This window comes from Idiotropiscis lumnitzeri, chromosome 6, assembly GCF_059441095.1.
Source record: "Idiotropiscis lumnitzeri isolate Australia: NSW breed Sydney's pygmy pipehorse chromosome 6, RoL_Ilum_1.0, whole genome shotgun sequence".
Lineage (NCBI taxonomy): Eukaryota > Metazoa > Chordata > Actinopteri > Syngnathiformes > Syngnathidae > Idiotropiscis > Idiotropiscis lumnitzeri.
Genome location: NC_142396.1, coordinates 18,396,140 through 18,423,389, shown reverse-complemented (window position 1 = coordinate 18,423,389; position 27,250 = coordinate 18,396,140). Strand labels below are relative to the sequence as shown.

General features: G+C 39.4%; 1 protein-coding gene across 3 annotated transcripts in view; it reads right to left on the bottom strand.

The window, feature by feature from the left end:
* The window catches only part of LOC148335490 (guanine nucleotide-binding protein G(o) subunit alpha), an 81,487-nt gene extending 55,215 nt beyond the window's left edge, over positions 1-26,272 (bottom strand). The window contains exons 1-3 of one of the 3 annotated variants that reach the window (XM_088299644.1): positions 25,643-26,272; positions 24,981-25,023; positions 7,300-7,441 (exon numbers count right to left, since the gene is read on the bottom strand). In XM_088299644.1, the coding sequence (XP_088155770.1) occupies positions 7,300-7,441; positions 24,981-25,023; positions 25,643-25,760 (303 nt within the window). In that variant the 5' untranslated portion in view covers positions 25,761-26,272. The remainder of the gene's footprint in view (positions 1-7,299; positions 7,442-24,980; positions 25,024-25,642) is intronic. The other 2 variants (XM_088299645.1, XM_088299643.1) reach the window with 2 other exon arrangements.
* Positions 26,273-27,250: the final 978 nt, after the last annotated feature.

Below are 27,250 nucleotides of genomic sequence, written 5' to 3'. Positions count from 1 at the left end.
CGGTCGAGCGAGACGCGTCGGGAGGCGAAGTCGGGCTGGCGTGGTAGCGCGAAGCACGGCGGAGCGGAGAGCGCTGGCGGGATGTTTGCCGGGCGGGATCTCGGAGGCGCTGGCGTGCGGAGCGGGACCAGACGGGTTCAGGTCGGCTAGAGGGGGGAGACGGCAGAGCAGGGGTCAAGCAAGCACAAGAGCAAGGCGAGTCAGGCGAACGGGAAACAAGACGAGACATGAGCCAGTACCACGTGAGGTGACAAGATAATCCGGCGTCGGACTCCTGGCGTGGCTGGTTCTTAAGCCGGCGCTGATTGCCGGCAACGAGCTGCAGGTGCGCCGGAGCCGACGCCCACTTTCTCCGGAGGAGAGCCTGGCTGGGTGGATCGTGAACCTGTAACCAACAGAACTGCCACGCCCTCCTCCCCGACCCGAACCGTCACACAACCAAGGTTGTCTGTGAAGATCAAACCTTGGTGTTTTGACACAGCGCAGGTATGGCAAGCCAACGGACTGAGTTAAAAACTTCGATGAAAAACACTTATGCACAAGCTGTTACGACTATTTTTGACCACCGACAACGAATGCAGACTAGACAAGGCGGGCAAAACATAATTCATGACTGAATATTCAGCAATTGATTATGTAGCTTTATTTACAATTAAGAGTGAGTAAATATAATTTAGCAATGACAGATTAGTATTGAATTTCAGTATAGTTAAATGTAGCAAAGTGAAATGATTTACGTAACGTAATAATTTACATCTACCGTGGCGACTCCTGCTCTCAAAATGTAACCCCACTTCTATATTTTGTTGGTGTTGGTGCCTTGAGAGAAACTATATAAATCCAACGTAGCATTGAAAAAAATTATATCCGTATAACACGTATGATGTGAGCTCAATATAATATACAATGCTTTTAAGACATGAGTTCAGCATCGCAACTTTACTCGTATATAGGAAGATGCAAGACGCATCAGCTCTCAACAAAGTTTTTTGGATAATGTCCCCATCCTTGCAACACACTCTCTCCACAGAGGAAAGCGTTATTGTGCAAGGACCACACTGGCACCAAGCCAGGTGTTCAATTCCCACCTAACTGTCGCTTTCTTCCTCTGGCTGCTACAGATTTTCAGCTTTGGTAAAAGGCGGCTAGCACTTGCAAAAATCCATCGCGGCTAACCGAATGACTGCTAACTTGGTTTCCGGGTTTAGTCACGTGACGTTATGCATGTACCAGAAGCAACATGAAAAGCATCCGTGACGATATCGATCGATCGATGTCCAACATGGCACCCTCCTAATGTAGATTAATTATTATGTTCAACTGTTTTTCCAGCAAAACAATGTGAATCAGAATACCACATTTTGACTGTTGCTTATACATAGAGTGTATTCTTGAAAAAAAATCAAAGGGTTGACTTCCCCTAAAGCCAACATTGCATTTGCATTGCGCCTGAAATTAAATGATAAAATAGGAAGGTCTTGTATTTAATTGTTTTGCTTTTAATACAATTTCATGTCAAATTTGTAAATTAACTTATAGTGTTACGTCTCAATCCAACATATACATAGTGTTGTTGACACACTAAGTCAAATCAAAAGCTCAATACCACCTGCAAAAGAAAACGGCTTCCTTTTTAACCTCAGTTTTTGAGAAATCCAAAGTCTATTTCAAACATTCTATCATTGTGTATGTGTTTGGTGTGATGGGAGAGCAGTATGTGTGTGTGTGAGCGTGTGTGTGTCACACTGCCCTTGGACACAGCCTTGCGGAATGTGTTGCAAGCAAGGCAAAACATCGGGTTGCCATAGCAACTAGCTAAGGCCAGGGACCAGATTTGGGGTGTTATCAGAAGAGGTTGGCACAGGCTGAATTAAAAATGGGTCTCCATAATTGAGGATGATATATCACTCTAGCTTCATTATCCAGATTAAAGCATCCAGACAATAAATGAAACAATCAGGATTTGGTATCTTAATTTTGCCAAGTCATTTACAATAGTCCTGTGCTTCTCTATGCTTATGCAGAGCTGCCAAATGTTACAGATTGCCTGTATTTTGTTTGGGAAATATCTGAATTCCAACTCATTGGTTTCACAGAAAAGCGAAGATATGTCTCCTTTGTGTCGAATGCTTCAGAAAGCCAGTGTTGGCAAATGACATACAGCTAGATTCAGTGAAGGGCGCATTATTACCCTATTTTGCTGGTCCGTCATCCGTCCGCCACCTGGTTACCCTTCCTGTCCCTCAATCGTTATTCATAAAATAAACTTCCTCTGTACCCGTCCGTCCTGCTTCCTTTTAAATCACATTCTGTCCTTGCATTAAAAAAAAAAGTGTTGGGAGGCAAACGACAAAGATTTCATAATCCATAAACATTATTTAAAGCTCATGAGCTGCCAATTTCCTATTCACATCCACTTACCATAATTTAAGGACTCCAAAACAAACTGGATTAAAAGACACAATAGCTTGATTTAGCCCTAAAAACAGATTTGTACATACATTAGCCACTTCCGACAAATAGCCTAGGGACTCCTCGTTATTAATATGATATTATTAATAATTAGATTGTGTTATTACTGCATTATTAACACTGGGAGACACTTTTTACCCCCCAAACTTCAAATGCAGTTATAGTTAGAGAGCATAACAGAACATTTTTCAGACTCTTGTTGTCACACAAGGCAAATCCACAGATGATCTTGGACCAGGGTCGCACTGAAGAGATGGCTGTATTTATTGCACTTCATCCCCAAATTAAATGCAATTTAAGATGCTTATTCTGCCTCTCAATTGTGTCTTCACACAGCTGCGCATATCGCTTCCATGCTTTTGCCCACTCTCTCTCTCACTCAGTTGAACTCTCAGTTAAAGGGCTAGTACACACAACCAATGCCAATATTTTAATTCTATACATGTGGTATTTGACCCAGTGAGAGATAATTGAAGGGATGGCTTAAACCCCATTTTCAGTACTCCGTCCCAAAAATGGGGGTCTATCTGGGACAAACGGACGGAACGGGTTGCTGTTAGAAAAGACATGGAGTCACTGACTATAGAAGCCAAAGATCAAGTTTCATATCTTGGAGAGCTGATAGACTTGTGCTTAACTTTCACCAATCATATCAAATCAAAGTAAAATTAAAATCTAATATCCAGACTGAAGAGATTCATGCGCCAAACAAACCAGCATAAACTTATTCATGCTTTTATCTCCAGTAGACTTAATTATTGTAAAGGTCTTCTTACTGGACTCCCTCAAAAGAGCATCAAACACCTGACCAAAACAAAGCAGATCAGAACATATTACTCCAGTCTTATGGGCTCTGGCTCCCAATTTGCTGTGAATAGATTCTAATAGATGAATTCTGCTACTGGTCTATAAATCACTGAATGGTTTGAGTCCTGAATACATTAAAGGAATGCTGATTGACTACAAGACCAGGATGGCATTGCGATCTGCAGACTTGTGTCAATTAGTGGAGCTTAGAATTCTAAGTAAACAAGGTGAAGCTATATTTACCTGTTATGCTGCACTCAAAGAGAATAAGCTGCCAACAGAAATGAAATTAGCCCCGAGATCAAATGCTTTTAAATACAGGTTATAAAATTTTAAATAGAAGTGACCGTGATGACAAGCACAGGTGGCCACATTAACCTACAGAGAGAGACGAAAAAAAAGAACACAAGGAAGACAAAATAAGATCAAATCATAACCAAATCAACAAAGACAGATCAGGATATCGAGCCCTATTTGGCAAGATGACCTATCTTTCTCTATGTTCTACACTTCACCTCTATAAGGAAATGCAACACTAGCTCGTATTATAAAACCGTACGTATGCACACACAAAGGTCGATAGTTAGTCAAAAATCAATAAGTGTGCTGTAATTTTAATCTCCATTGCTTAGTATCAAAGATCTCATTGCAATTAGAAATAGTCTGTGCCTTTCATAAAGGTTAGAGACAATGACTCAGGGATGTACCAGAGTGCAATTTTGTGTGTGTGAGACACAAGAATGTAAGGAGGTTTATATTACATATAGGATTGGCCTTCTCTTGTTAAATGTTCCTCCACCTACCAAAACAAACTTTGATAGATTGATTGATTTAATTGTTTAACCATTATCTTTTAGTGAGTAATAAATTATGTATGCAAAATCAAAAACAATGAAGCATATATTTTAACAGACAAAACATGGGCAGATACGATCAGGTTTAAAAAAAAAAAAAAAAAAAAAAAAAAGGAACAACACACGGGTGGCAAAAAAATATTCCTGAATTACTCTCATGCCAAAATGTCTTAGCATTCAAATCACAAGGGTGCCTAATCGGCAACAAGTGTTGGAGAGCACTGACAAAGCATATTGCCTCATAGAATATAATCATATATTGCCAGAGGGAGACATGGCTCGCTCGCTTTGCCATGTAAAACTGATACACTCCCACATTCAGAAACTATTAAACCTTCCCCTTTTTCTTTCTTTTTTTAATATCTTCATTTGGGGCCTTAAAATCAGTCCATTTTTGTAAGCCAGTTGTATTGTGTGTTAGTAGAAATTACAACTCCAATTAACCTTTATCCATTGCTCCCTTGGTCACGGAATTGATGCTTTTCTGTGGATTACACTCATAATCCTCAAGTAGTGTATCATATACTGAAATTGTGTGATCGTGGATTTAGCGGCAGGACTAACTTAATTGGAATGATGGACTTTTGGCTGGGGCTTCACAGTAGTTTTTGGCATTCATTAGGTGAATCATGGTGGCATTGACAGATTCAGCATTAAAAGGGGATGAACACTCAATAACCAAGTCCCCAAAATAACCCATATATGATGATTGAAAAATATGAGATTTGGTATTAATGGATATAAAGCAATAGCAGAATTTGTAGTCGTGCACCTTATTTTAACTGCTTCAAAATATTTCAGCCAGGCCATCTTTCATTTGATTACTGTCAATTAACAGATCACGTTCTATTTTTTACTACTTGATTGTGATATTACTGTGTAATATGCACCAACTATATGAGCAATACGTGTAACGGCTATTATATAGGTTACTGCATTTGTCACCTTGGTAATAAACAAACCACCATTTGATGGTAGTCATATAATTAACTATGCCCTCTGCAGGGATAACGATTCACTCAAGCCATGATTCGATTTTTTTTTATTTGATTTTTTTATTTGATTTTTTTTTCTTAACAAAATTAATCACCTATTTTCAAATTGAAATATGCTTTTATTCCAACATCTGCATTTTGTCATTGTTGCAAACCTTTTGTAATTTCACCAAAAAAAAAAAAACTTGGACGAATAATGTTGACTGTTTAACTTCATTTTTGTCTTTTTAGCAGTTTTTTGTTTGTGCCAGAACATAACATAAAAATAAATAAATGTACAATAGATTTATCAATGCAAATCTTTTTGTGATCAAAATTTCCATAAGATAAAAAATACAAGTACAAACCAAATTAAAAAAATACGATGCATGGCCAAAGGGAAATAGAAATAGAAAACAATGAACCAACAAGGACTGAAAAGGAACTAAATACAAACAAACTGAAGGGACAAACAGGAACACCACAAGAAACAAAGAGGTGGAGGGAGCTGATTGGCTAACATTACTGAGGGGAACAACAAGCCCAGGTGGACACAATAAGCTTAACTAGAGACAAGCAAAGGAACACAAGAAAAAACATGGAACTAAAGTCCAAAACCAAAAACAACAAAGACAAACCATGACACTTTATGTATGAATTATGGAACCTCTGCCGTTACCTTCACTCGCACGGCGTCACCATGCACGGAAGGGGTTTTTTTAGCTGTGCTGGACAGATGAAATGGACGGAAGCGTTTGAAAAGGATGAAGATGGACGTGGACGGTTATTTTTAAGAATAAGGACGCAGACGAAAAGGTGCCCAAGTCGCTGAAGGAGGACGGAGGACGGACCGGCAAAATAGGCCAAAGTTCCCATCTTTGACATTTACATGTCATTTTCAACTTGCCACTGTGCCAAGCCACACACACTTTTAAACAATGAGGCAAATAATTTAATCTGCCTCTTCTGCTTCAAGCAAAAACATGTCTGAAAAGGGCATTATAACAAAACTAACATTTCACGTCCTCCAGCTGATAATCAAAGCTGAGTGTTTAGGGAGGTAAAATGGCAACGCAACGTTTATTGGTCACATTTGCAAATGCATCAACAAGTAACAGATAAAGACTGTTTATCTGCAAGAGACCTTGAATCATGTGGTAGCTGTGAGCCTGTGGCGAGTAGTGACTGAACTGGAAATGTACTCTCCTGTCTGCTAGACTGCTGCATGTGAGGAGATGATTGAATCTAATTCAATAGAAACCAAATAAAAAGTCACTTAGGAGAACATTTGTTCTCCTTGTGGTAAGCAGACATATTTCACAGAACAATATGTTCTCATGCATAGATAACACTCTGCTCTGTACATATCTTCAGTATGGAAGAGTCCAAAACAGATGTCGTAAGGAAATCGGGACCCCGAAACACCAAATACCCACACGATACTGCACACGGTTAGGATACATACGAACGTTATGTTTACAGTGACAATTCTGTGCAACCTCGACATCTCATACTACATAGGACTGGTCACCTTTTTTGGCTGCCTTAAAAATCTTTTGACAATTGCCACCGTAGTATTGTCCAAGACATGATAAATATGGAATATTGTCATGATCAGGACAAGAAAATAGTCAAATGAACCAATCCCAGTTATAAATCAGTCAAAATTTCAGTGACTAGAATTGCATTCACAATAATGCGAAGTGTAATTTGGAGTTGTCAAATAGAAGAAGCACACATTTTAGATGTGGAAGGAAGCCACAGTACAAAAAGCAAACCTACGCAAGAAATAGATACACAATCCAAATAGAGTCGAAGTTTATAAATTATTTAAGTTGGGAAGTAAGTAAGAAAATAGTGATTTGTGAGACAGCGCATGTTTTTGTCAGCAATCCAGGATTTTCATTTTGTGGCTTTGAAAGGGCTGTTTTCCATTTCTGTTCATGACTGTAACCTGATGAAAGAACTATATTGCTTTAAAGAGTTTAACTCTGCCAAAAATGTCCTTCAGCCCTTGCACTAGGCCATGGACTGATCAATTTATTCATTTAGCTTTATTCCGCTTATCGTTGCTTGGCAATATGTACAACATTAGATGTCAATTTTGAAGTCATCGTTGCATAATTAGGCACACAATTATATACAGCATACTCTATGTTGACGCAAAGTGCATTTTAAGAGCCAGGACTCACCTTCCTCTCTTTGTCCCCATACTCAAGGCCCAGTGTATCCATGGCACGGACAATGGCCGCCAGAGATTGGATGGTGTTGCTGTAAACAACAGGCTTGTACTGCTTTACATCATCGCCAGAGAAACCGTCTTCGTGGATGATCCTAAACACCAACAAACCAACAAATTAGTCAGTGGGAGGAACATACTGTTGATGTAATGCACCTTTTTTGATTGGATAAAATTAAGAATACAATATTAACAGTATGGATTTAGAGATGGATGGTGTGCGTTGGGCTCATATAAGGGGATAGGGTCATGAATATAATCATGTACCATCAATAAGGATAGGTTACAGCAACATGAGTGGCTAAAAACAATTAAAGAACAGCGAGGAGGAAGATGACATTTAACCACAGCAGCAGCAGCGGCTTGGTCTGTTGTTTTAAATGTCATGCAGTCGTTCCCTTCCAGGAAGACAAGGTCATACAGTCAAAAAAGTGTTTTCCTGGCAGACAGTTGCAAGGAGAAAGAGCATGAAAAAAATTATCCTTTTGTCATTTGTGTAAAACCATTTGCCTTTGTAATATACTATACATATATTTGTGATCTTAATTTTGAGAGCAATCTTTGCAGTGTATCCTCTCAGTTAGGAAATTATCTTAAAGCGAGAGGGCCAATTGACGCAGTTATGTACAATTTTACTAACAATGACTTTTAATAATTATGTGTGGTACAATAGCCAACACTGCAAAACATTAAACCATCTTTTATCAAAAGTATTGATTCTGGACAGGATTAAGCGGTCAGAAACAAAATTTAGGCTTGTATTTAGCAGCATTGTTGAACCAGTCAGATTTTTTTAAGTTATTCTGTTGTGTCAATGGTAGTTACAAAACAGAATAAAATATAAACTATTGTGTAGATACTGACTGATAGTTGTATCAGAACGTTACATCATAAAACAAGGTTTTAATATAATCTTAACATTCCCTCGAATGAAAAAGACAGACCACTGCTAGGAAGCAATGTCTTAAATGTTGTGTGCAAATGTGTGTGTGCGTGAGAATCTGGCCTGCTGATGTGAGTTTTCATGCATGAGGACCTTTTCTCATTACCCACTCTCCAAGCCCTTCTGTCAGCAAAGAGCTGCATGTGTGAGTGTCAATGTGTGTGTGTACAGCTTCCCTTTGACTTGACATAATCTGTACACTGACCTGAAACATAGTTTAATTTCACACCGAGCCCGACAGATGGACAGACAGGCTGACATATGGGCAATTTAACCAAGATATTACACCATGATATTCTAAGGGTGTCTCTCAACCTCACGCAAGTTATCCTTTGGGCAGCGGATAAATCGACACATAAAAGACATTTACCTATTTTGCTCAGGAGTGCCACTTCATATACTTAATATAACCCATATTTTTACTAGGGCTGTCAAAATTAAAGCGTTAACTCAAGATACTTTTTTTTTTTTTTTAAATTAACGCGATTAAAAATTTTAACTCAGTTAACACAGTTTTATTTTTTTCAAACATAAATTTGCAGAACATGGAAAGCCCAATTCCAAATTAGCTGTATATCTTTTGCACATGATCTCAGAACAAAACACCTTGCTTATGTTACCACCGGGCCTTGCAAACCAACACTGCTGGAGTGTTGGGCTAACAACTAAATGTACTATGTAAGTTTTGAGAATTGTTTCTAAAAAAATTCTTCTTAAGATGACTCAGTTTAGATCGTATTGGAGCATCACACAATTCATATTTGGTGATTTTACATTAATTACAATATATTATTCAAGTAAATACCTGTTAAAAGCCTCACAAAAAATAGTAGTAGAAAAAATGCGATTAATCAAAATTAATTACGTTTTTTTGGGGGGGATTAAATAGTTAAAAAATTTAATCGCTTGACAGCACAAATTTTTACAAGACCAAAAAGAACCATAAGGCATTTCACACCTCCAACATTTTGTTTGCTGTGCAAACATAAAGTACTGTAAACTACTACCACCAGAATAAAGTTATTGTATTGAATTTTGTAGGCATGGGAAGATAGGGAGCAAATACATACTTTTCAGGTAGCATAGATATTGATAGATAGAGCTTTCATTCAGAGTGGCTTCCATGTTGAAATGGCACATTATAAAATGGCACGTGGCTTGTAGCATAACTGCATTTCTGTAGTTTTTAACAAACCAATCAGCATCAAAATTGCTAAATAATTCAATTAATTTGCGTCATGTGAAGTCAGACCAGTGGCAACCTTAGAGCTCGCGACCCCGGAGCAGTCGGAAATTATTATTCGCATTAAATTCAACACTTAAAGAAGTCACTAAAGCCCAGTTCAACAGTTTATTAGTCTGCTGGCATACAAAGGGAGTTGGGTTATTTTCTATCCCGGAGAGAAGACAAAATACTCAGGTTATCTTAGCAAAAGATAGCATCTTGACAACAAGCAAATAGATTTGTCCAAAAGGATAAATGCTTTGGAAAATTAATGGATGGTTGGAAGACCATACTGTGTTCTGCTGTTTGTCAGTATACGGCAAAGAATCCTGGAGGTTAAAGGAAGTTTTTTTTTTTTTTGACAGTGTAGGTAAAGCACGATAAAAGTTCACACCATTTACCATTTACTATTATAATAAAAGTGGATGTTTTATTATTATTATTTTTTTGTTATTTTTTATACATTTTTTATATTATTCAGTAAAAGCACAATCAAATTTGGTCAAAAGATAACCGTAGATTGATTGGGTTTAGATTCCAGAAAGACTCGAGGTGGTTGGCACAAGTCTAAAATTAGAAACGGTATTTACCGTACACGCCGGTGTAATGAGGAGACTGTGAAACGGTGTCAAAATTTGAATATCTCTTTCAAGTTGAGCTAGGCGGGAGAGCATCACACAGGCGCCCTCGAATGATAAGCCACCACTGCAATAATGAGTGAAAATAGTTTGGGTAGAAATATTGGAGTATGCATGTTTTGTTCTAAAAAGAATTGCTGTAAACATTCGGTGCAGAAGCAACTGATCATGAAGCTAAGTGTGTGTCAATTCATTAAATATCGTTGCTCTTTATATTTTTGCTGGTGTTGCGACATATCCTATCATTGCAACTTGTGACCGCATGAAGTTGAAGGTAGCAAGGTTGGACGGAATGACAAGGGCTGCAGAACTGATTCTGTTCAAAAGGTAAATGGACTGAACTTTTTCTCGTGCTTTCTACACAATCATGGTGTCCAAATCACTTTTATAGAGTCTCACATTAACCTAATCATGCACACACCCATTCAAGCATCAGCACCATATCCGCAAATATGCATTTACGGCAAAAAACATTGCACATTACACCACTTTTCATTATTTTGGTTAAGTAAAAAAAGGAGTGGAGGTCCACCCAATTTAGTGGATCCCGCCCCAATTGATTAGTGACTGTTGTAATGGCAAAGCAAAGGAGGCCAGGCCAAGCAAAGCCGGGACCAAGCTTGGCTATTCTGGAACCTCAGCTGCAAAAGTGTGCCATATTTCCCATTATCCCCTCGATTCTTTCCTCGTGCCTACACACACACACCCACACTCAAAGCTCTGTGCAATGAGGTCCTTATCTTGGTTCTGTTCTGCATTGTCACTTGACACCTTTGTTTGTCCTAATACAACCAGAAACCTCTTTGAGGTTGCTTCTTTATCACTATGTTGCACATCCTCTCTGTTTGCAGCCTTTGCCGACAGAGCCCTTTGTGACAAAGTGCATTCTGATCAACTCCTGCCAACACTTCTGGACAGTGTTACTAACACATTTCATGTGTGTCTGAGGGAGAGAATTAATGTTTATGGGCAAAAGATAGAGCATGGTAGAAGAGCATTATTATAAAAGACGCTATAAATAATACTGTCATTGATGCGGCCCTCGGCCCTGATAGTCTCAAATACACTAACATGCGTTATTTGAAATGCATGCCTGAGTCACTTTGTAATCTGGTGTTACTCACTGGAATCACACATTAAGGTCAAGCAATAACATCTGGACACCACATACTGTACTTTCACAAACACACCTCTGTGCTTCATTGAACACCCTAAAACTATTTTTAACTCCATATTTCTGAAGGTTTAGTGTGGGGGCGGGTAGAGAATGTTATAGGTTTGGGTGGTCACCCATTCATCTGTTTAACCAAATGTCCAGTGACATTTAACAAAAACTTATCGGAATATACATTGTATTTTTCATTGTCCTTGTCACGTTCACCGTTATGGTGTGGCTGTTGTCAGCGCTACTTTTTCAAGTTAAGTCTTTTTTCTTACTGTTTGTTTGGGCACTTTTAACACACACACACACACATATATATAAATATATATATATATATATATATATATATATATATATATATATATATATATATATATATACATATATGTAGTTCAAGTCTAAGTCGAGTCAGTAAGTAAGTTCCAAGTAGAGTCATCCCAAGTTTTGGGAAGCAAGTCGCAAGTCCTTAAAATAGTGAGTGACTCGAGTCAAGTCACGTGACTCAAGTCTCTCATCTCTGACACGTAGATGTTCAACCTGGCAAATATTAGAGGGCCAGATACAGAGAGTCAGACCAGTCTTCCATAACTGTTTCATGAACTGATAGTTCAAAACAACCAGAGTATGAGACAAACATGTCTTCACAACAGATGAAAAAAAAATGTTTTTGCAGATACTACAGTTTTTTTCTTTGTTTGTTTGTTTTTGAAAATGTTTGCCATTTTGCGTTGGCAGTGATTTGATGTCAAGCCTGCATAAATATTCTCAAGTCGTGAATGCATTTCTGTTAGGAAGTACAGTGCCACTACGATATTTTACAAGGAAGGAGAAACATAAATATGAATATGTTCCCTTAAATGTGAAAATAAATAAATAAAATTAGTATCCAGAGAGGCAGTTATAAGGAAGCAGACATGATGTCATATTTTATCCCAGTTGTCCCAGATGCAAGTTCAAACTATAATTATTCAGTTCATCTGTCTTCCCCTGAGTGAAAGTCAGTTAGTTACTTACTTTAAAGGTTTCTAATAAAGGTTTATAATGGCAACCCAAGACAGCTCTATCATATATAATATAAAAAGAAAATGTGCAACGCATGTTGTAATCAAACTATAGAATTTAAATGATAATTTTGGAGTCAGTGTATAAGATCCTTTTGTGAACACCTAAAATGTAGACTAAAGACTGACTATTAACTGATCATCATTACACTTTTTTGACCATTGGAATCCATAACTTGTGCAGATTACTCAGAAACTCAAACTCATAGACAGCTACTCGTACATTGGTCAAATTAAAATAGTTATGGAACAGCTGTGGGGGTCAATCCTCAGGCTTTTAGAGAAACTGTGCGAATGACTAATCAGTCCTGGGTGTTGTCTGGTTTTCACCATAAATAGCTGAATTTCACTCAGCTCCCCCAGAAAAGGACACTCAGGATAGAAAATGGATTGCTGGTTGTGTCTGTGAATAATAATTTGGAGCTTTATCAAGTAATCAAAAAATCCATTCAGTCAACTAATTTCTACAAATTACAGTCCAGCACTTTTTTGTAAGCAATCCTACTGATGAAACGTTGAACGCTTACATGGCTTTCTGGATATGAATGCTAAAATGAGACCTGAAGACACACAGATGACGTAACGGAGTGCAATTCAAGGCGAGAGGGCTGTAAGAAATATTTAAAAAGACTTCTCAATGTTCCTTCGGAATATCAAGACTTGACTTTAAGTGTTGCCCTGGACTACATCATTAAATACAAAAAACATTTGAACTTTTATACGGCATCAAGAGTAATTTGAAGGGAAGATTTCTTCACACATTTGGAACTGTACAGGCTAAACTTATATTGGACTAAACTAAACAAGTTTGATTCTTGCTTCCATTTTTTTATACATGAAGTCAAAGATGAATGCTTCAGTTAAATTCAAGATGGGTTCTCTGGTCCCACTTGAAATGTCTCATGTAAAGATTAAGTTTCTAATTTTATTACTTTTTGATCAGTACATTAACTCATCGGCATCTTTATTTTTCTCTCCTGACAGGCAGGCATTTATTATCATGATTCAGGTTAAGCGTTCACTAATACACTCTCTTTGCATACATTAAATTGGACACGTTTTCATTTCACATACTGTAAAATCAAAAACAAAAGAGTTGCATTGATATGTTTGGTGAGTGTACTTCATCCCTGCAACAAGACTTGCAAATAGAGAAACCAGCAAGCACACAAATCCTCTTCTGGGCACAAACCACATAGCCACTTCTGTCAGCTGACCACCATCACTATAAAAAGACGACATTGTCTCACAGCGTGACTGATATTGAATCAGGCAAATGGGTCCAAGGCAGTAGCTCAAAAAGACCACAATCACATGGCTATCAACTGTTGCACAAAAATACAAACATGGGCAGAAATGCAGACATGCAATCTTGTTTGTGTATAGATCTGGTGCACACTGGCAAACACACAAGCAAACAAAATAACACTAAGCTGGTCTCATTCAGCCAGAAAAGACAGAAATAAAAAAAACGGCTGAAAGAAAATCACAACTTGGAGCAAAAAGAAGCTTTGCACACAATAAGAAAACAACAGGAGAGAACCAAAGATATCACTTCAAATATACAACAAGGTCTACAACCATAGTAAATTATATGAGGTGTGCTTAAGGGGGCTGCAGTGTGTAAATGGAAAGAAATAAACAACTGCAAACCTACAAATTGATGATTGATTTCCATGAAGCTTCATTCATAATCCCAACAGAATCATACATTGTTTATTTTGGCTCATTTTTCAAATTTAATCACAGACGCGAGAAAGTCTTGGACACGTACATACAAGCAACACACGTACACATAGATAACAAGCTGTTATTTCACAGCTCACTCTGGCAGCCAATCAAATCATTCCGGTGATGAGCACCCCTCCGGCTATATTTAACTAATGAAGTATGCCTATCTGGCTGACAGACTGCTTCAGATGACCAGTTAGATGCACAACAGTTGGTGCCAACATAAACCCCTCCCCTTGCCTCTCCTCCATTTCCGACCACCACCACATTATGGTTTCTTTGTGTTTGAGCTGTTCCATAGCCCAGGAAGCTAATAATTATCAGATGGGAGCAGAGTCCAGTGAAGGCGTGGCCTCGCACGATGGGGGGAGCTCTCTAATCTCGTTGCACACTTGAGTACAATGACAATAAAGGGATTTCTGATTCTGATTCTGACAAATGAAGTTGTACTCGCCATCCTTTATTCCTCTTGTTCAAAAGAGGCTTTTGCCACCCGCTACTACATCTGCCATCTCTTCGTTTTATTTTATAGTCTAGATGATTTTTTTGCATAAGAATAAATCTCTGTCTCCAGTTGCTTTAGTTTGGTGCCTGAACAATTCTCCCCTCCATTGTTTTTTTGGCCCAAGTGATCTTTCCCAAGACCTCTTGCAACTTCATCTCTCCAACTGCAAACTGTTTTCTTGTCCCTGTCCCTGGAACCGGGAGCCTTTCTGTACAAACTTGCTCTTCTCACTCATTCTGGACAGCAGGCATTCAAACTCTTTACCAGTCTCCCTCATCCATCCCCTCTCTTCCTCTTGTCTTCTATACCCCCCCCATCCTTTCAGCACAAAACACAGCCCCATTTTTTCTCCAACTTCCCCCCAACCCCTCTTTTATTCTCCTCTTCTGAGGCCCAGACCTAATTATCGCCTGTTCTAGAGAAACCACACACACACAACTTCACATCCTTCACAGTGGGAGAAGCCTCTGGGAAGCATCGCAGCCGTAAGGGTTTGTTCTCCCTTTGGCCAATCACCTCTAATCGTGTCAGCACATACAAATTGGAAAGTAAATTTAAAGGGGAGGTCAAGTCAAAAATGTTCTTTACAATAAAATCTTCTATGGATTCATATTAGCCTAAATGAGATATTCTGATTAATATTGTATTTATGGAATATGAATAAAGCAATAAAATGCTGCCGTTTTAGCTGCCATTTTGCCTTGTACTGCCACTTGCTGTCGACTGAAAATTACATCACAGTGCCCAAGGGGTGAGTTAAAGACACAGACTTATAGTACATATGAAAAGACTAACAATGCCAGTTAAATGAAGACACCAGCAGCCATATTACATTACCACTCTCGAAGGTTGCATAACTTGAATACATTGATCGTTTTGCAGCATTTTATTTGCTGTCGCAATGGCGGAAATGCCACAGTGTATGGCGTACGGTAGTACCAGTATGTCTGGAAGAAGCGCTACATGCCCATTAAGAATTAAAAATGCTATTGTACGTTTTCACTAAATCTTCAAGTGCCAGTCAAAGATCATGTTGTCAGAACCATCAGCAATGAAATGAAAGCAAAGCCCACTTGGTCAAAATTCATTGCAAAAATGTAAACTGTACCTCTGGTGGTCACAATTCATCATACTGATATGATATACAGGAGTATCAGTATTGACTTTATAGTTGACTTTAATCCCACTTGGAACATAAAGCATAACGTGGACATTTTTGGTGAATATAGATCGGTTCATTCTTTACTCATGGCAATGACATGAAGTCATCTTTAGTGATGTTTCCATGAAATAAGATCGAAAAGCCTCGCCTCATCAATACCCCCAAAAACTGTATTTCTACCTCCTATCAAATCGCTTCACTGTAGAAATGATATGACACGCCGGACAACATTTACTTCCGTGAACACTACGTCATGAGTGACATTGTCTCTTGTTTTGCGCATGTGCGTCACTTCGGGGAGGCATATGTTCACACACCAGACAGACTGAGGTCACACTTCTAATATAATGTGAATGCTTGCGCAATAACCTTTTTTCACATCATGGACCCACAGTATATTAGTTTTTATTTTAATCTAATTGTAATAATATGGAGTATAAAACATTTATTTGGATATTTATTTAAAGATTTAGGGGTTAATAAAAGGTTAATTTCAATTTACGTAGAAATTCTGGTTACGTCGACAGTTGGAACGGAACTTGCTCATGACCCAAGAACCTTCTGTACCCCGAATGATCAATGCTAACAGTGAAGTTAAGTCTTTGGGAGACTCATTATCCCAATAAGAGCTCCTGGTGTGAAACAAAAAGAAAAAAAAACAACAACACAAAAACCAACAACAGACGTTATCAGTCAGACATTAGAAGACTGCATAGTAGCCTCAGTCACAAGAGACCAATTGTTAGTTCATTCATGTAGTAGTCATGTAGCAGTCTAACTCAAAGTTGTTTGTGTTTGGTCATGTGACATTCGCATTTGGCAATGCAAGGCAAAATGCCGCCCCCTGAGACGGACAAAAAAGGGTGGATTTTTGTGCTTAATTCATATTACACGAAGGCAATATCAATTAACTGTGTTTAGCCATGTACGGGTGCATCAAATGTTATATCTATTATTTACTTGACTTCCCCTTTAAGATGTAAAAAGTAAACAACTAAAACTTGTGTAAAGTACCTTTATACTCATTCTTGTGTCCTTCCCTTTAATGTCAATATTGTGATTTATCCATCCATCCATTATCTGTACCGCTTCTTCTCACAAGGGTCGCGAGGGGTGCTGGAGCCTATCCCAGCTATCTTCGGGCAATAGGCGGGGGACACACTGAACTGGTTGCCAGTCAATCGCAGGGTACACAGAGACGAACAACCATCCAAGCTCACACTCGTACCTAGGGACAATTTAAAGGGTCCAATCAACCTGCCATGCATGTTTTTGGGATGTGGGAGGAAACCGGAGTACCTGGTGAACCCCACGCAGGCACTGGGAGAACATGCAAACTCCACACAGGATGGCCGGAGCCACGATCAAACCCCACGACCTCCGCTGTGTTTCACCGTGAGGCCATTGTGCTAACCAGTCGGCCACAGTGCTGCCCTGTTGTTATTCAAAAAAATGAAGAAATAAAAATGCAATTCACTTCAAGAGTTTGTTAAACATTTTGGTCAAATTTCCAATTTCATTTTCCATTTACAAACAAACAAATGTGAAAATTTCAAATGTCAACATGTTAATATTTATGAGAAAAGTTAGTTTGAAAGCTTTCTCTGTTGTATAATGGCAAAAGGAAGGGCATATCAAATTAGACCAAATATTTTTGAAACAAGGCGACACGGTGAGCGACTGGTTAGCATGATGGCCTCCCATTGAGACACAGAGCAGATGTCGTGGGTTCGATTTCGGCTCCGGCCTTTCTGTGTGGAGTTTGTATGTTCTCCCCGTACCTGCGTGGGTTTCCTCCTACATTCCAAAAGCGGTGCAGATGATGGATGGATGGAGTTATGTAACAATACAATTGTACAAAAAAATGACAACATGATATTAAATAGAAAATATACAGAAGTGGGAAGTAAACTGTTATGAGATTTTCAGCAATTTCTCATGGAGAAAATTATTTCTTTTCAATTCCAAAAGTACACTATACATGTTTGTTTGTGGTATTCAGTCCAAACCTCTTAAATCACTGCATTGACATTTTGCTGACATGGTTGTCTAGAAGTGCTTGAGTTCAAAGTGCAGAAAAATATCTGCAGGTACTCTGAGTCCTGTGAGTGCCTTTTGTATAAATGGGATGCTGGAAGTGTGATAAAGCACTGGCTCCCCCTGATCTCTGCATGACTTCAGAATGTTGGTTTTCAGCCTGTGAGCTGCAGAACAACTGCGAACTGCAAAATAACTGTGAACTTCAGTTACCCTTGCACATCCCATTCCAACACATTCTATTGTTTTATAATCAGAGTACAGTACAGTTAATAATTGAAGAAGGTACGGCCATGTGAAAATCCACGAACCATGTACTGTTTGTCAGGTTCCCAGAAGCTTATCCCCGATGACTTGAGACGGGGTATTTTTAAATGCACCGCATACATTAGTTGGGCTGTGTGGTTCGAATTGGAGGGCAGGATGCTGGTCAGCTTCCGGGCTCATAATCATAATCCTATTTTTTATTTTGGGGTGATTTACACTATTCCGACCACACAGGAAGGCCGGAACCAGATCGCAAATTTCAAATTAATTCACCTTGCTTCTCATCCCGTAATTTCAATTTTAAAACAATAATTTCAATTTAGTTGTCTTCGTTTTAAAATTATTAGTAAAAATTTGTTTGAATGTAAACTGGGAACACATGGCATATGAACTAAGTATAAAGAGCTTTTTTTTAACAACAATTTAGTGCCCCCTCCAGTGGATAGCGCCCTTGGTGACCGGCAAGGTCGCCTATGCCACCAGAGTCTTTAAGAACCTAACTCAATACAAAAAAAGCGGTACACATTTAAAATGATGTACAGTTTCTCAACCGTATCCCATTGTTATAATATTGTGATATTTAAAAACACATTATTGATGGGAGTGGTCAGTTGTCCAATCAGGTAACATTTACACACATGAACATGCAGGCCACTTACAACAGATGGTGTCCCCAGCAACTCACACACACATGCACGCACGCACACACACAAACTCACGCACAAACAAACACACGCAGCTGTCTCTTATGATGCTGGTCAAGATAATACAAATATCATAATCAAGGAATATGCGTGTCCACACACATATAATTCAATCATTATCATGTTTGCACTGGCAATGCAATGGCTTTAGTTCACTACCTTGTTAAATCTCCCTCTTTAAACATGATCAACAATACTCAATCATATTTCATTTGTGTTCCTTGGCAGAGATATTGTCGCTGCTTTGTCACAAGTTTTGGTGACTTGTCATCACTAACTGACTGAATTAACCCGAGAGTCCATATGTTTTCAAAGGGACATAACCTGTGCTGGCAGAAAGGTTTTTACCTTGAACAAAAGTACGACATTTGGTCTGATTCTAACAAAACCATCAAAAGTATCAATAATAGTATTATGGCCGAATTAGTACAGCATTGTAACGTACTACTTATTTTCTCTCCCTGAGCTCACATGCAGCTGTAACATACAGTGCCGCTAAATAGAGACAAAAAATCTCAAGCGAAATCAAATCAAATAATCTCCCTGTAGCCCCCTCCGAACAAAACACATACACACACTCACACATGCAGACACCCACATGAGGCCACTCAGGTGCACCCCAGATGTTCAAGAGAAAATGCAGTCAAAGCATTTGAATCAAATGCAATACTGGAAATCACTGAGACTCTCTGTAGTGAAATGTAAAGAGGATATACAACACATCAGAGTGTTGTCCACTTTCCTCTCCATTATGTCAGAAATGAGGCTTTGTTGTTGAGCGGACATGAACACTCTGGTTCTGCTATTCACTATTTCAGTTTTAAAATGTTCCCTCCGAGCAACACAGCATCATGTCCCTTCAATGAGTAGAAGGCTGCAGAAGGAGATGGAAATGAGTTGGCTGTCATAAAACTGGCTCCTTCACTAGCACGACAATCATTATAAAATCCGATTTCAACATGCGCACATGATGGGTGCAAATTGAGAATACGATACTATGAACGAAATGTATCTATTCAGATAACCACTAATTTGCTTCAGTGATTTATAACAAGCCAATGGATCAATATGTTGAAGAATAGTCCATATTGCAAAGTATAAACTGTACACTCCAATGAATCTACTGGGAGTTTGTCAGCGTGCGGAACGTGCTGCACTGCTAGAATGGCCATTAACAGCTGAGAAACAGACTCATCTGGAGCCACTGAATCATGTATTCATGTGATATATGTTCATATGTCACGATGAACTGTCTGTAAAGTGATAACACTCGTGATTGGGGAAGGGGGTTGGGTTTGTTGGAGGGTTGGGGGCACATGACGACTGGATGTTAACCCTTAGATGAAAAAGACGGGTCAAAAATTACTCTCAAGTTTTTTTAAATTCTGCTTGTAATTTTATATTTTCATCGTTTAATCTTCCATGTATTCCTCTATCACAGTGCTTCTGAATTGTTTTCTGTTACCACCCCCAGCAAGAAGAAAACAATTTGCCACAATGGTGCCACACTTTTCTAAACATGGGGTCAAAATCACATCAAAGACTTTCTCTGGAATTTCACAGGTTAAGCCTAAAAAAACCTTTGATTTTTCACAACTGTCAATGTCAGGTATACATATATTGTTGAGCCACACTTTAAACAATTTTTCCGGTCCGTCCTCCGTCATCTGTCCACGACCTGGGCACACGTTTGTCATGACCCCACCATCATGAAAATAATCATCCGTCTTTGTCCTTATAAAGCACTTCCATACATGCATTCGTCTGTCTGCCCGAGCTCAAAAAAAAAAAAAAAAAAAAAAAAAGCGGCCATGCATGTTGACGCCACGGGAAAGAAGCTAAGGGCAGAGGTTTCATAATTCATTCATACTTAAACATGATTTAAAACTCATTGGCTAATTTCATATTCACATTCAATTCCCATTATTTCGGAACTAGAAAAGACACGCAATTAAAAGCCACAATAGCTAAAGTTAGCCATTAAAATTGATTTGTACATACATTAGCCGCTTCAGACAAATAGCCGCGGGTCTCCACATTATTAAATAGGCTATTTAATAATCTATATTATAAACAAATGGTTTTTACCCTGCAATAAAAAGATATGTAACTCGTATTGTCACATGAGGCAAATTCACAGATGAGCTCTGTAGAGATTGGTGTTTTGCACTTCATCTCTTTGTTAAAATTAAACGCAACCATTTGCTTATTTTGGGCTCTCACATGCTTCTTCACACAGCCGCGTGTATCGCTTCCGTGTTCTTCTTCCACTCACTCGCTCTCTCGCTCAGTTGAAGGGCCAGTACATGCAAGAGCATTTCAATATTTTATTCTGTTCTGAGTGCAAATATTTGACTTATATGTATGGCTGTCCACGCATGTGTCCCATGGGCACGTATGGAACAAAAAGATTCATAGTATTGCCTTCGTCCATATATTGTGCCTAACAAAAAATCGTTCAAGTGGCCATCTAGAGCATTATGACAGCTAGGATCCCGTGAGAACTTGCTGTAAAAATTATACTGATAGAGGTAGAGCCTATTGGGATGGGATATGACATCTCAGAAGAAGAGAACTTAGAGAACTATTGTCCACCGGGAGTTGTCAGGCCAATTAGAAATGTAGGTTGACAAATAAATCGACCCACATAAACAATACCAGTAGGACACAGATGAGTCATCTGGCCAGGGCAGAACACAAATTTTATAATTTCTTCAGATTTACAGCATAAAGCATTTATTCTAATCGGGATCATTTTAACCCTGTTTATGGAAAAGTGCATGTATGGTAAGGCATGCATCAAAAGCTTAATAAAGCAACGTGGGCGGCTGACACAGGGAAAAAAAAAACAGCTAAATACCGTGGGCACGATATATTGGAGGATTAGTTATAGCAGGCGTAGGGTACTCCGGTTCCTGGAGCGGCATATGCAGCCCGTTTTAGATCTCTCCCTACTCCAAAAACACCTGATTCAAACCTGTTTTATGTGAACATCAACATCACATCATTGGAGAAAAAAAAAACTTAAATTGTGTCTCATGTTCTTTGAAAAAAAAGAAGCAAGCAATCAAGTGAAACTTATGAGGTCAAACAATCTATTCTCGGCCTCTGGTAGATGTACGATTTTACCCAAATGATGGAACTATAAATAATAAACTCCCAGGTTAAACTGTGAGCATCTAAAACCATTTTTACAAATGCAAGCAGTTTTAAAGTAACATTAATATTTTGTCAAAGAATAAATTCCACTATGTCATACAGTACTTGTATACCGCTGTTAAAACATAAACAAAGTTTGGGCTCTATATTTGTAAATGGCGCAGTTTCGCTTGAGCGCACAATCTGGCACATCTTGATTTTTGTGCTGCTGCAAATCATGTTTAGCATGTTTGGGAATTTAGCGGACCGCTCAGTGCCATGGTGGACATTGTGGGACCATTTCCTTTGACATGAGCCGCTGCAGGCACAAAGTCGTGTAATCATTGAGCCTGATGGAACCACTTTTGACTATTGGTGCAAGGTAGATCATTTGTCTAACGCCATTTTGGTGAACTTGGTCGGGCAGAGGCAGACAGATTCTGAGCTGCGCTCACGTGTGGTGGATGTCATCATGTGAAATGCGCTATATACATAAAGTTCTATTGTATTGTATTTCACACATGAATTTGACAACATCAACATCATCATCGAACACTTTGAATCATAAAAAAATAAATGTCATTAAATGCATTACTATAGCCAACATTATTATACAGTATATTTTAAAAACCATTCCACTGTTAGTAGAACATCAATGGGGTGCAAGGAGGTACGAGGTGTACGAGACGGGTCACACACAGACGCAAACAATCAGGTTGGAAGGCGATCTCGCTGGACAACTTTGCTTCATCTGCCCATGGAGGTCTGCTTGCAATTCCTCATGAACATAATTTGCACGCCTCGACCTGCCGCAGGACTAGAGCAAATCAGTTTCTTCCTCCACAATATCAATGACTATCAGCGCTGTTGTTTAAAGGGAATGAGAGGAGACGTTTCAATTGGCGGCGGATGAAGTTGGCTGTGTTCACGCCCCCAACGGCGCAAAACACCCTTTTAGATATACGCCACAATTCTCCCACGTGCGAACTCTGCAAAAACATCAAAACAAGGCCTATCCCGACGCCACATAGATTTATTTATTCCACGTAGATTTTTTTGACACCTCACGCCGGATTTGCACTGGGTAGAAAGGAGCGATGGCTGTATTGAATTCAGGTGTGTCATCCTGTTTGGCTGGTTGAAAGATCAATCACGCCCAGATGAACCAGTGTTATGACTCGACTGTTCAAGTTGCACCAATAAAATTGGCATGCATCCATTTTCTATGGTATACTACTTATCCTGAATCTGGCAAGCGATAATTAAAGCCATCAGACATCAACAGGTCGAATGGAGAGAGACAACCATTTACGCTAGCATGTCCGCTCTCTCCAACAATATTTGCTACCTACATGGAAGTCAAGCTTGTGGACCACTAACAACATCTGTGACAGAGTAGTAACAGTATAGACTAATGTGTAGTAGTTTGTTGCAAGTATATATGTAACTACAATAGTTCTATCCCTGGCGTCGGGCACAATCCTCGCATGTCCAAAACGTATGACTTTTCAAGAACCCCCTCCCAAAAAAACTGTATATTTGTTGAGCCTTGAAAATTGCATTGTCAAAAAGAACAAGCCACTTTTCAACTTTCAATTTCCCTTTCGTTTGGTGAGTGGGACCTTTAAAGCTTAGATCGAAGCACAAATGAGAAGAGAAGCATAACTGGGGTTTAAAAGTCTTTAGTTTTGTGTAACTTGAGAGTCGCATTTTTCGCAAAAGTTTAGGCATCTTCCGGGTGTTTGCCTTTTGTTGATCCACTATATTTTTTTACTTTTGGGATTCATAGATAAGTGGATGTTTATCAATTATTTGAATGCAACTGGGAAGGAACACAGAAGATAAGATGTGATCAATATTTTTATTTTTTTAGGACAACTTAGTAGGGCTGGACATTTAATTGAAATTTAAATGATGATATCAATTTTAGCTGCAATCCATCTTTAAAACGTTCTAATCGGAAAACAACAATTAATGTGCAGAATGGCCGGTGCGTTCACAAATTCCCGACATTAAAGTATGTTGAATGCGCCATTTTGCTTGAGTAGCAAGGGTGCAGCGTATGTGATTCTGCTGTCCCCGAGCGTGCTTTAAGCTGTTCAATGACACCAAGTTGGAATTTACTGCAAAACTAAAAACACCACAAAAAAGTATTACACACCTTGTAGATTTGAATACCAAACGTGATTTGTTTTTAAACATCATTAATGCTAATGCTAAATTCAATCAAGGATCCCATTCAAATGCTACGGGCACTTAGCATCGAGTCAGCGGTAACGAATATTCACACACAAACACTGAGGAAACACGTATGTACAGGTAAAGTGACACTACTCAAATATCTTCTTTTGTTTTTTCCAAATTGCTATTATTGTAGCATACTCTTATTTATTATCTTACCATAGGCAGTTTTAGAGGGTGGCATAGGGTGCCATCCCAACTGCCACCCTAATGTATTTATAAATACTAAATGAAATACTTTTTTATAAATGTTTCTTATATTGTCTCCATAATGTGTATAAATGTTTTAATGACCAGTTTAGAATTGAATCCCACACAACGCCTCACCCCACCGTGGACATTGTGTGAATTTGCTGTTTTTGTTTTTTGTTGTATTTTTTTAGAGTAAGTTTTCAATGTGTGTATCTGCATGATGAAGATAGTTTTGAGTAGTAGAGTTTTAGTAGTTGAAAGAAAACAACATTTTGAAATCAGTGAACAATCATAATAATCCTGATTTCATCCATCCCTCCATCCATTATCCAATCTCAATCTCAATCATAATAATTGTGATTACATTTTCCATAATCCCATAATCGTCCAGTGCTATGATTTAGTCAAATTAGCCAATCCCCGACTCCAACACTTGCTATACATTCAAGGGTTAATGTTAATGTGCGCATTACAGAGTCAAAAACTAGGCAAGAAAACATTTCATAAGGAGAGATCATAGTTCAATTTCTGCAGTACATGTTGGTGTCCATGATCTGTTCCAGGGTGAGAGAAGCACTGTGCTCTTATACACTGTAGATTTATTAGACCATGCTTAATTGAGACTTACTTCATCTGTTTGACGATGGTGCTTTTCCCTGACTCTCCAGCCCCTGCGGGGATGAGAGAAAAGACAATGTAAATGGCAATGGGTGGATTTGAGCACCTTTGTGCATGCATGTGTGAGAGCGCAAGATGGAGAGAGTGGAAAAGGGGAGGGTGTGGGTGGGGTAGAGGGAGAGAGAGAGAGAGAGAGAGAGAGAAAGAGAGAGAGAGAGAGAGAGGGAGACTCATCCTCTTCAGTGAACAAGCTGGGTGGAGATGGCAGAAGGAGGACGCACCCATTCCTCCCAAACATCCTTTTCATCCCCGTAAACCTGGCCGCCATGAATAATTAAGATGCCAATCAATGGATCAATCTACAATTAAACCGACTTTGCTGGGACCACCATCTCTCATGTACGTGTACGGAGGCCCGAGTTTAATAGGCGCGTGATGTAAAATATAAAATTAGGGTGTGCTCAGATACACTCAAACACTAAATCGAAGACATCATTTCCCTTTTAGTTGACATTCTGTCTGAATTAAAAGGGATTTGATCCGTAGATCGGTTTCTGTTCTGTCAACCTTTAATGACGCCCACCCTCACACCCACGTCGTAGTTCAATGCGGAAGCCTCGGCAGTGGGTGTTGAACCGACGACGGGGTAACGGGGGGGGGGGGTTCTCTTACCGAGCAGCAACAGCTTGACATCTTTGGCCGCGGTGAGCCCGTCTTCCTTGAGGTTCTTCTCGATGGCTTTGCTCCGGTCCAGAGCAGCCCTCTCCTCTGCGCTCAAAGTACATCCCATGGCTAAAGAACACAGCTTGATAGCGTTGCCGGTAACGGCACCCACGGAAACAAATGCAATTTAAAAGGCTAGAAACTGGTTGCAAATCCCGGTTTGGCTCTTTTCGGACCCTCTGTCGTTCTCTTTCTGGTCAGATCCCTCTTTCTGGCGCTCTCAAAGCGGCGGTGGCACTGTTAAAACATTTAAACCTCGGCTCCACTCGTTTTGGTCCACGGAACAACAGTACGAAGCCTCCGCACCTATTAGTCTCTCAAACGTGGACTGCAATGGATCCGTTTGTCCGTCGGTCTTTTTTTGGGAGGGGATTGTTTTCACACTTCTAAAACACGTCCGCTTCTGTTCGTCTCCACTCCGTTACTGGATTGCTCGCATTGTTTGCGTCGACCTTCCTCCTTTCCTTTCCTCTGGTGACAGGGACTCACTGTGTGTGCAAAGCGACAGCCTCCCGGTATCTCTCGTTGGGGCTCAGTCAGTGCTTCGTTACTTCATTCGTTCACTTGCAGGTTGCTGACGTCAGAAGAGAGAGGGGGGTGTAGATTGGGGAGAGGGACGTATGGAAGGGCAGCGCTCTTGGGTTCTCTCACTGGCGCGGTTTAGTGGCGCAGTGAGAAGTTAATGTTGCCAGCTAATCCACAATTGAGGGTATAACACGAAGTGATATTAGATGGGGACGCGGTGTATTTGCCAATGGCAAGGTAAGGCATTCATTTAGATACACGTTTCATATATGAGGCAACTCAATGTGCTCCACACAAACAAAGAAATGACATAAACAAGCATTTACAAACCCCGTTAACGACATTCTGTAGCTGAGAAAACAAAAGTAGCTTGCAAAAATTATCAGAACATACATTGACACAATTTAGGCAAATACAGAAAACTTAGAAAATATATTTTTCAAAGTAAAATAAAGCAATAAAAGAAGCTTTCTGAAATAATTGAAATAAAACTTGATTAAAAAGTGTTTCACGAATCTTAATCAATCCGTTATATGTTCCGCTCCTCCTCAAGAGGGTCGCCGAGGCGCTGGAGCCTATGCCAGCTGTCTTCGGGCAGTAGGCAGGGTACATCCTGAACTGGTTGCCAGCCAATCGTAGGGAACACAAACTAAACGACCAGTCACACTCTCAGGGCCAATTTAACATATCCAATCAACCTACCATGCAAGTTTAAGGAATGTGAGAGGAAACCACAGTACCAGGAGAAAACCCACACAGGCACAGGGACAGGGACAACATTCAAACACCACACAGGAAGGCCAGAGCCAGAATCGAACCCATGACCTCTGCACTATGAGGCCATCGTGCTAACCAGTCATCTACCATGCCGCCTATACCGCAAAGGGGGAAAAAAAGCAACATTTTGAACCTGGATTTAAAAGCATTTTTACCCGAGGCTGACTACTTCTATTGGCATCTTATTTGTGTGCAGCATAACAGCTAAGCAGTTTCACCGCGTTCATTTTGAAATCTGGGTACCACTAATTGATC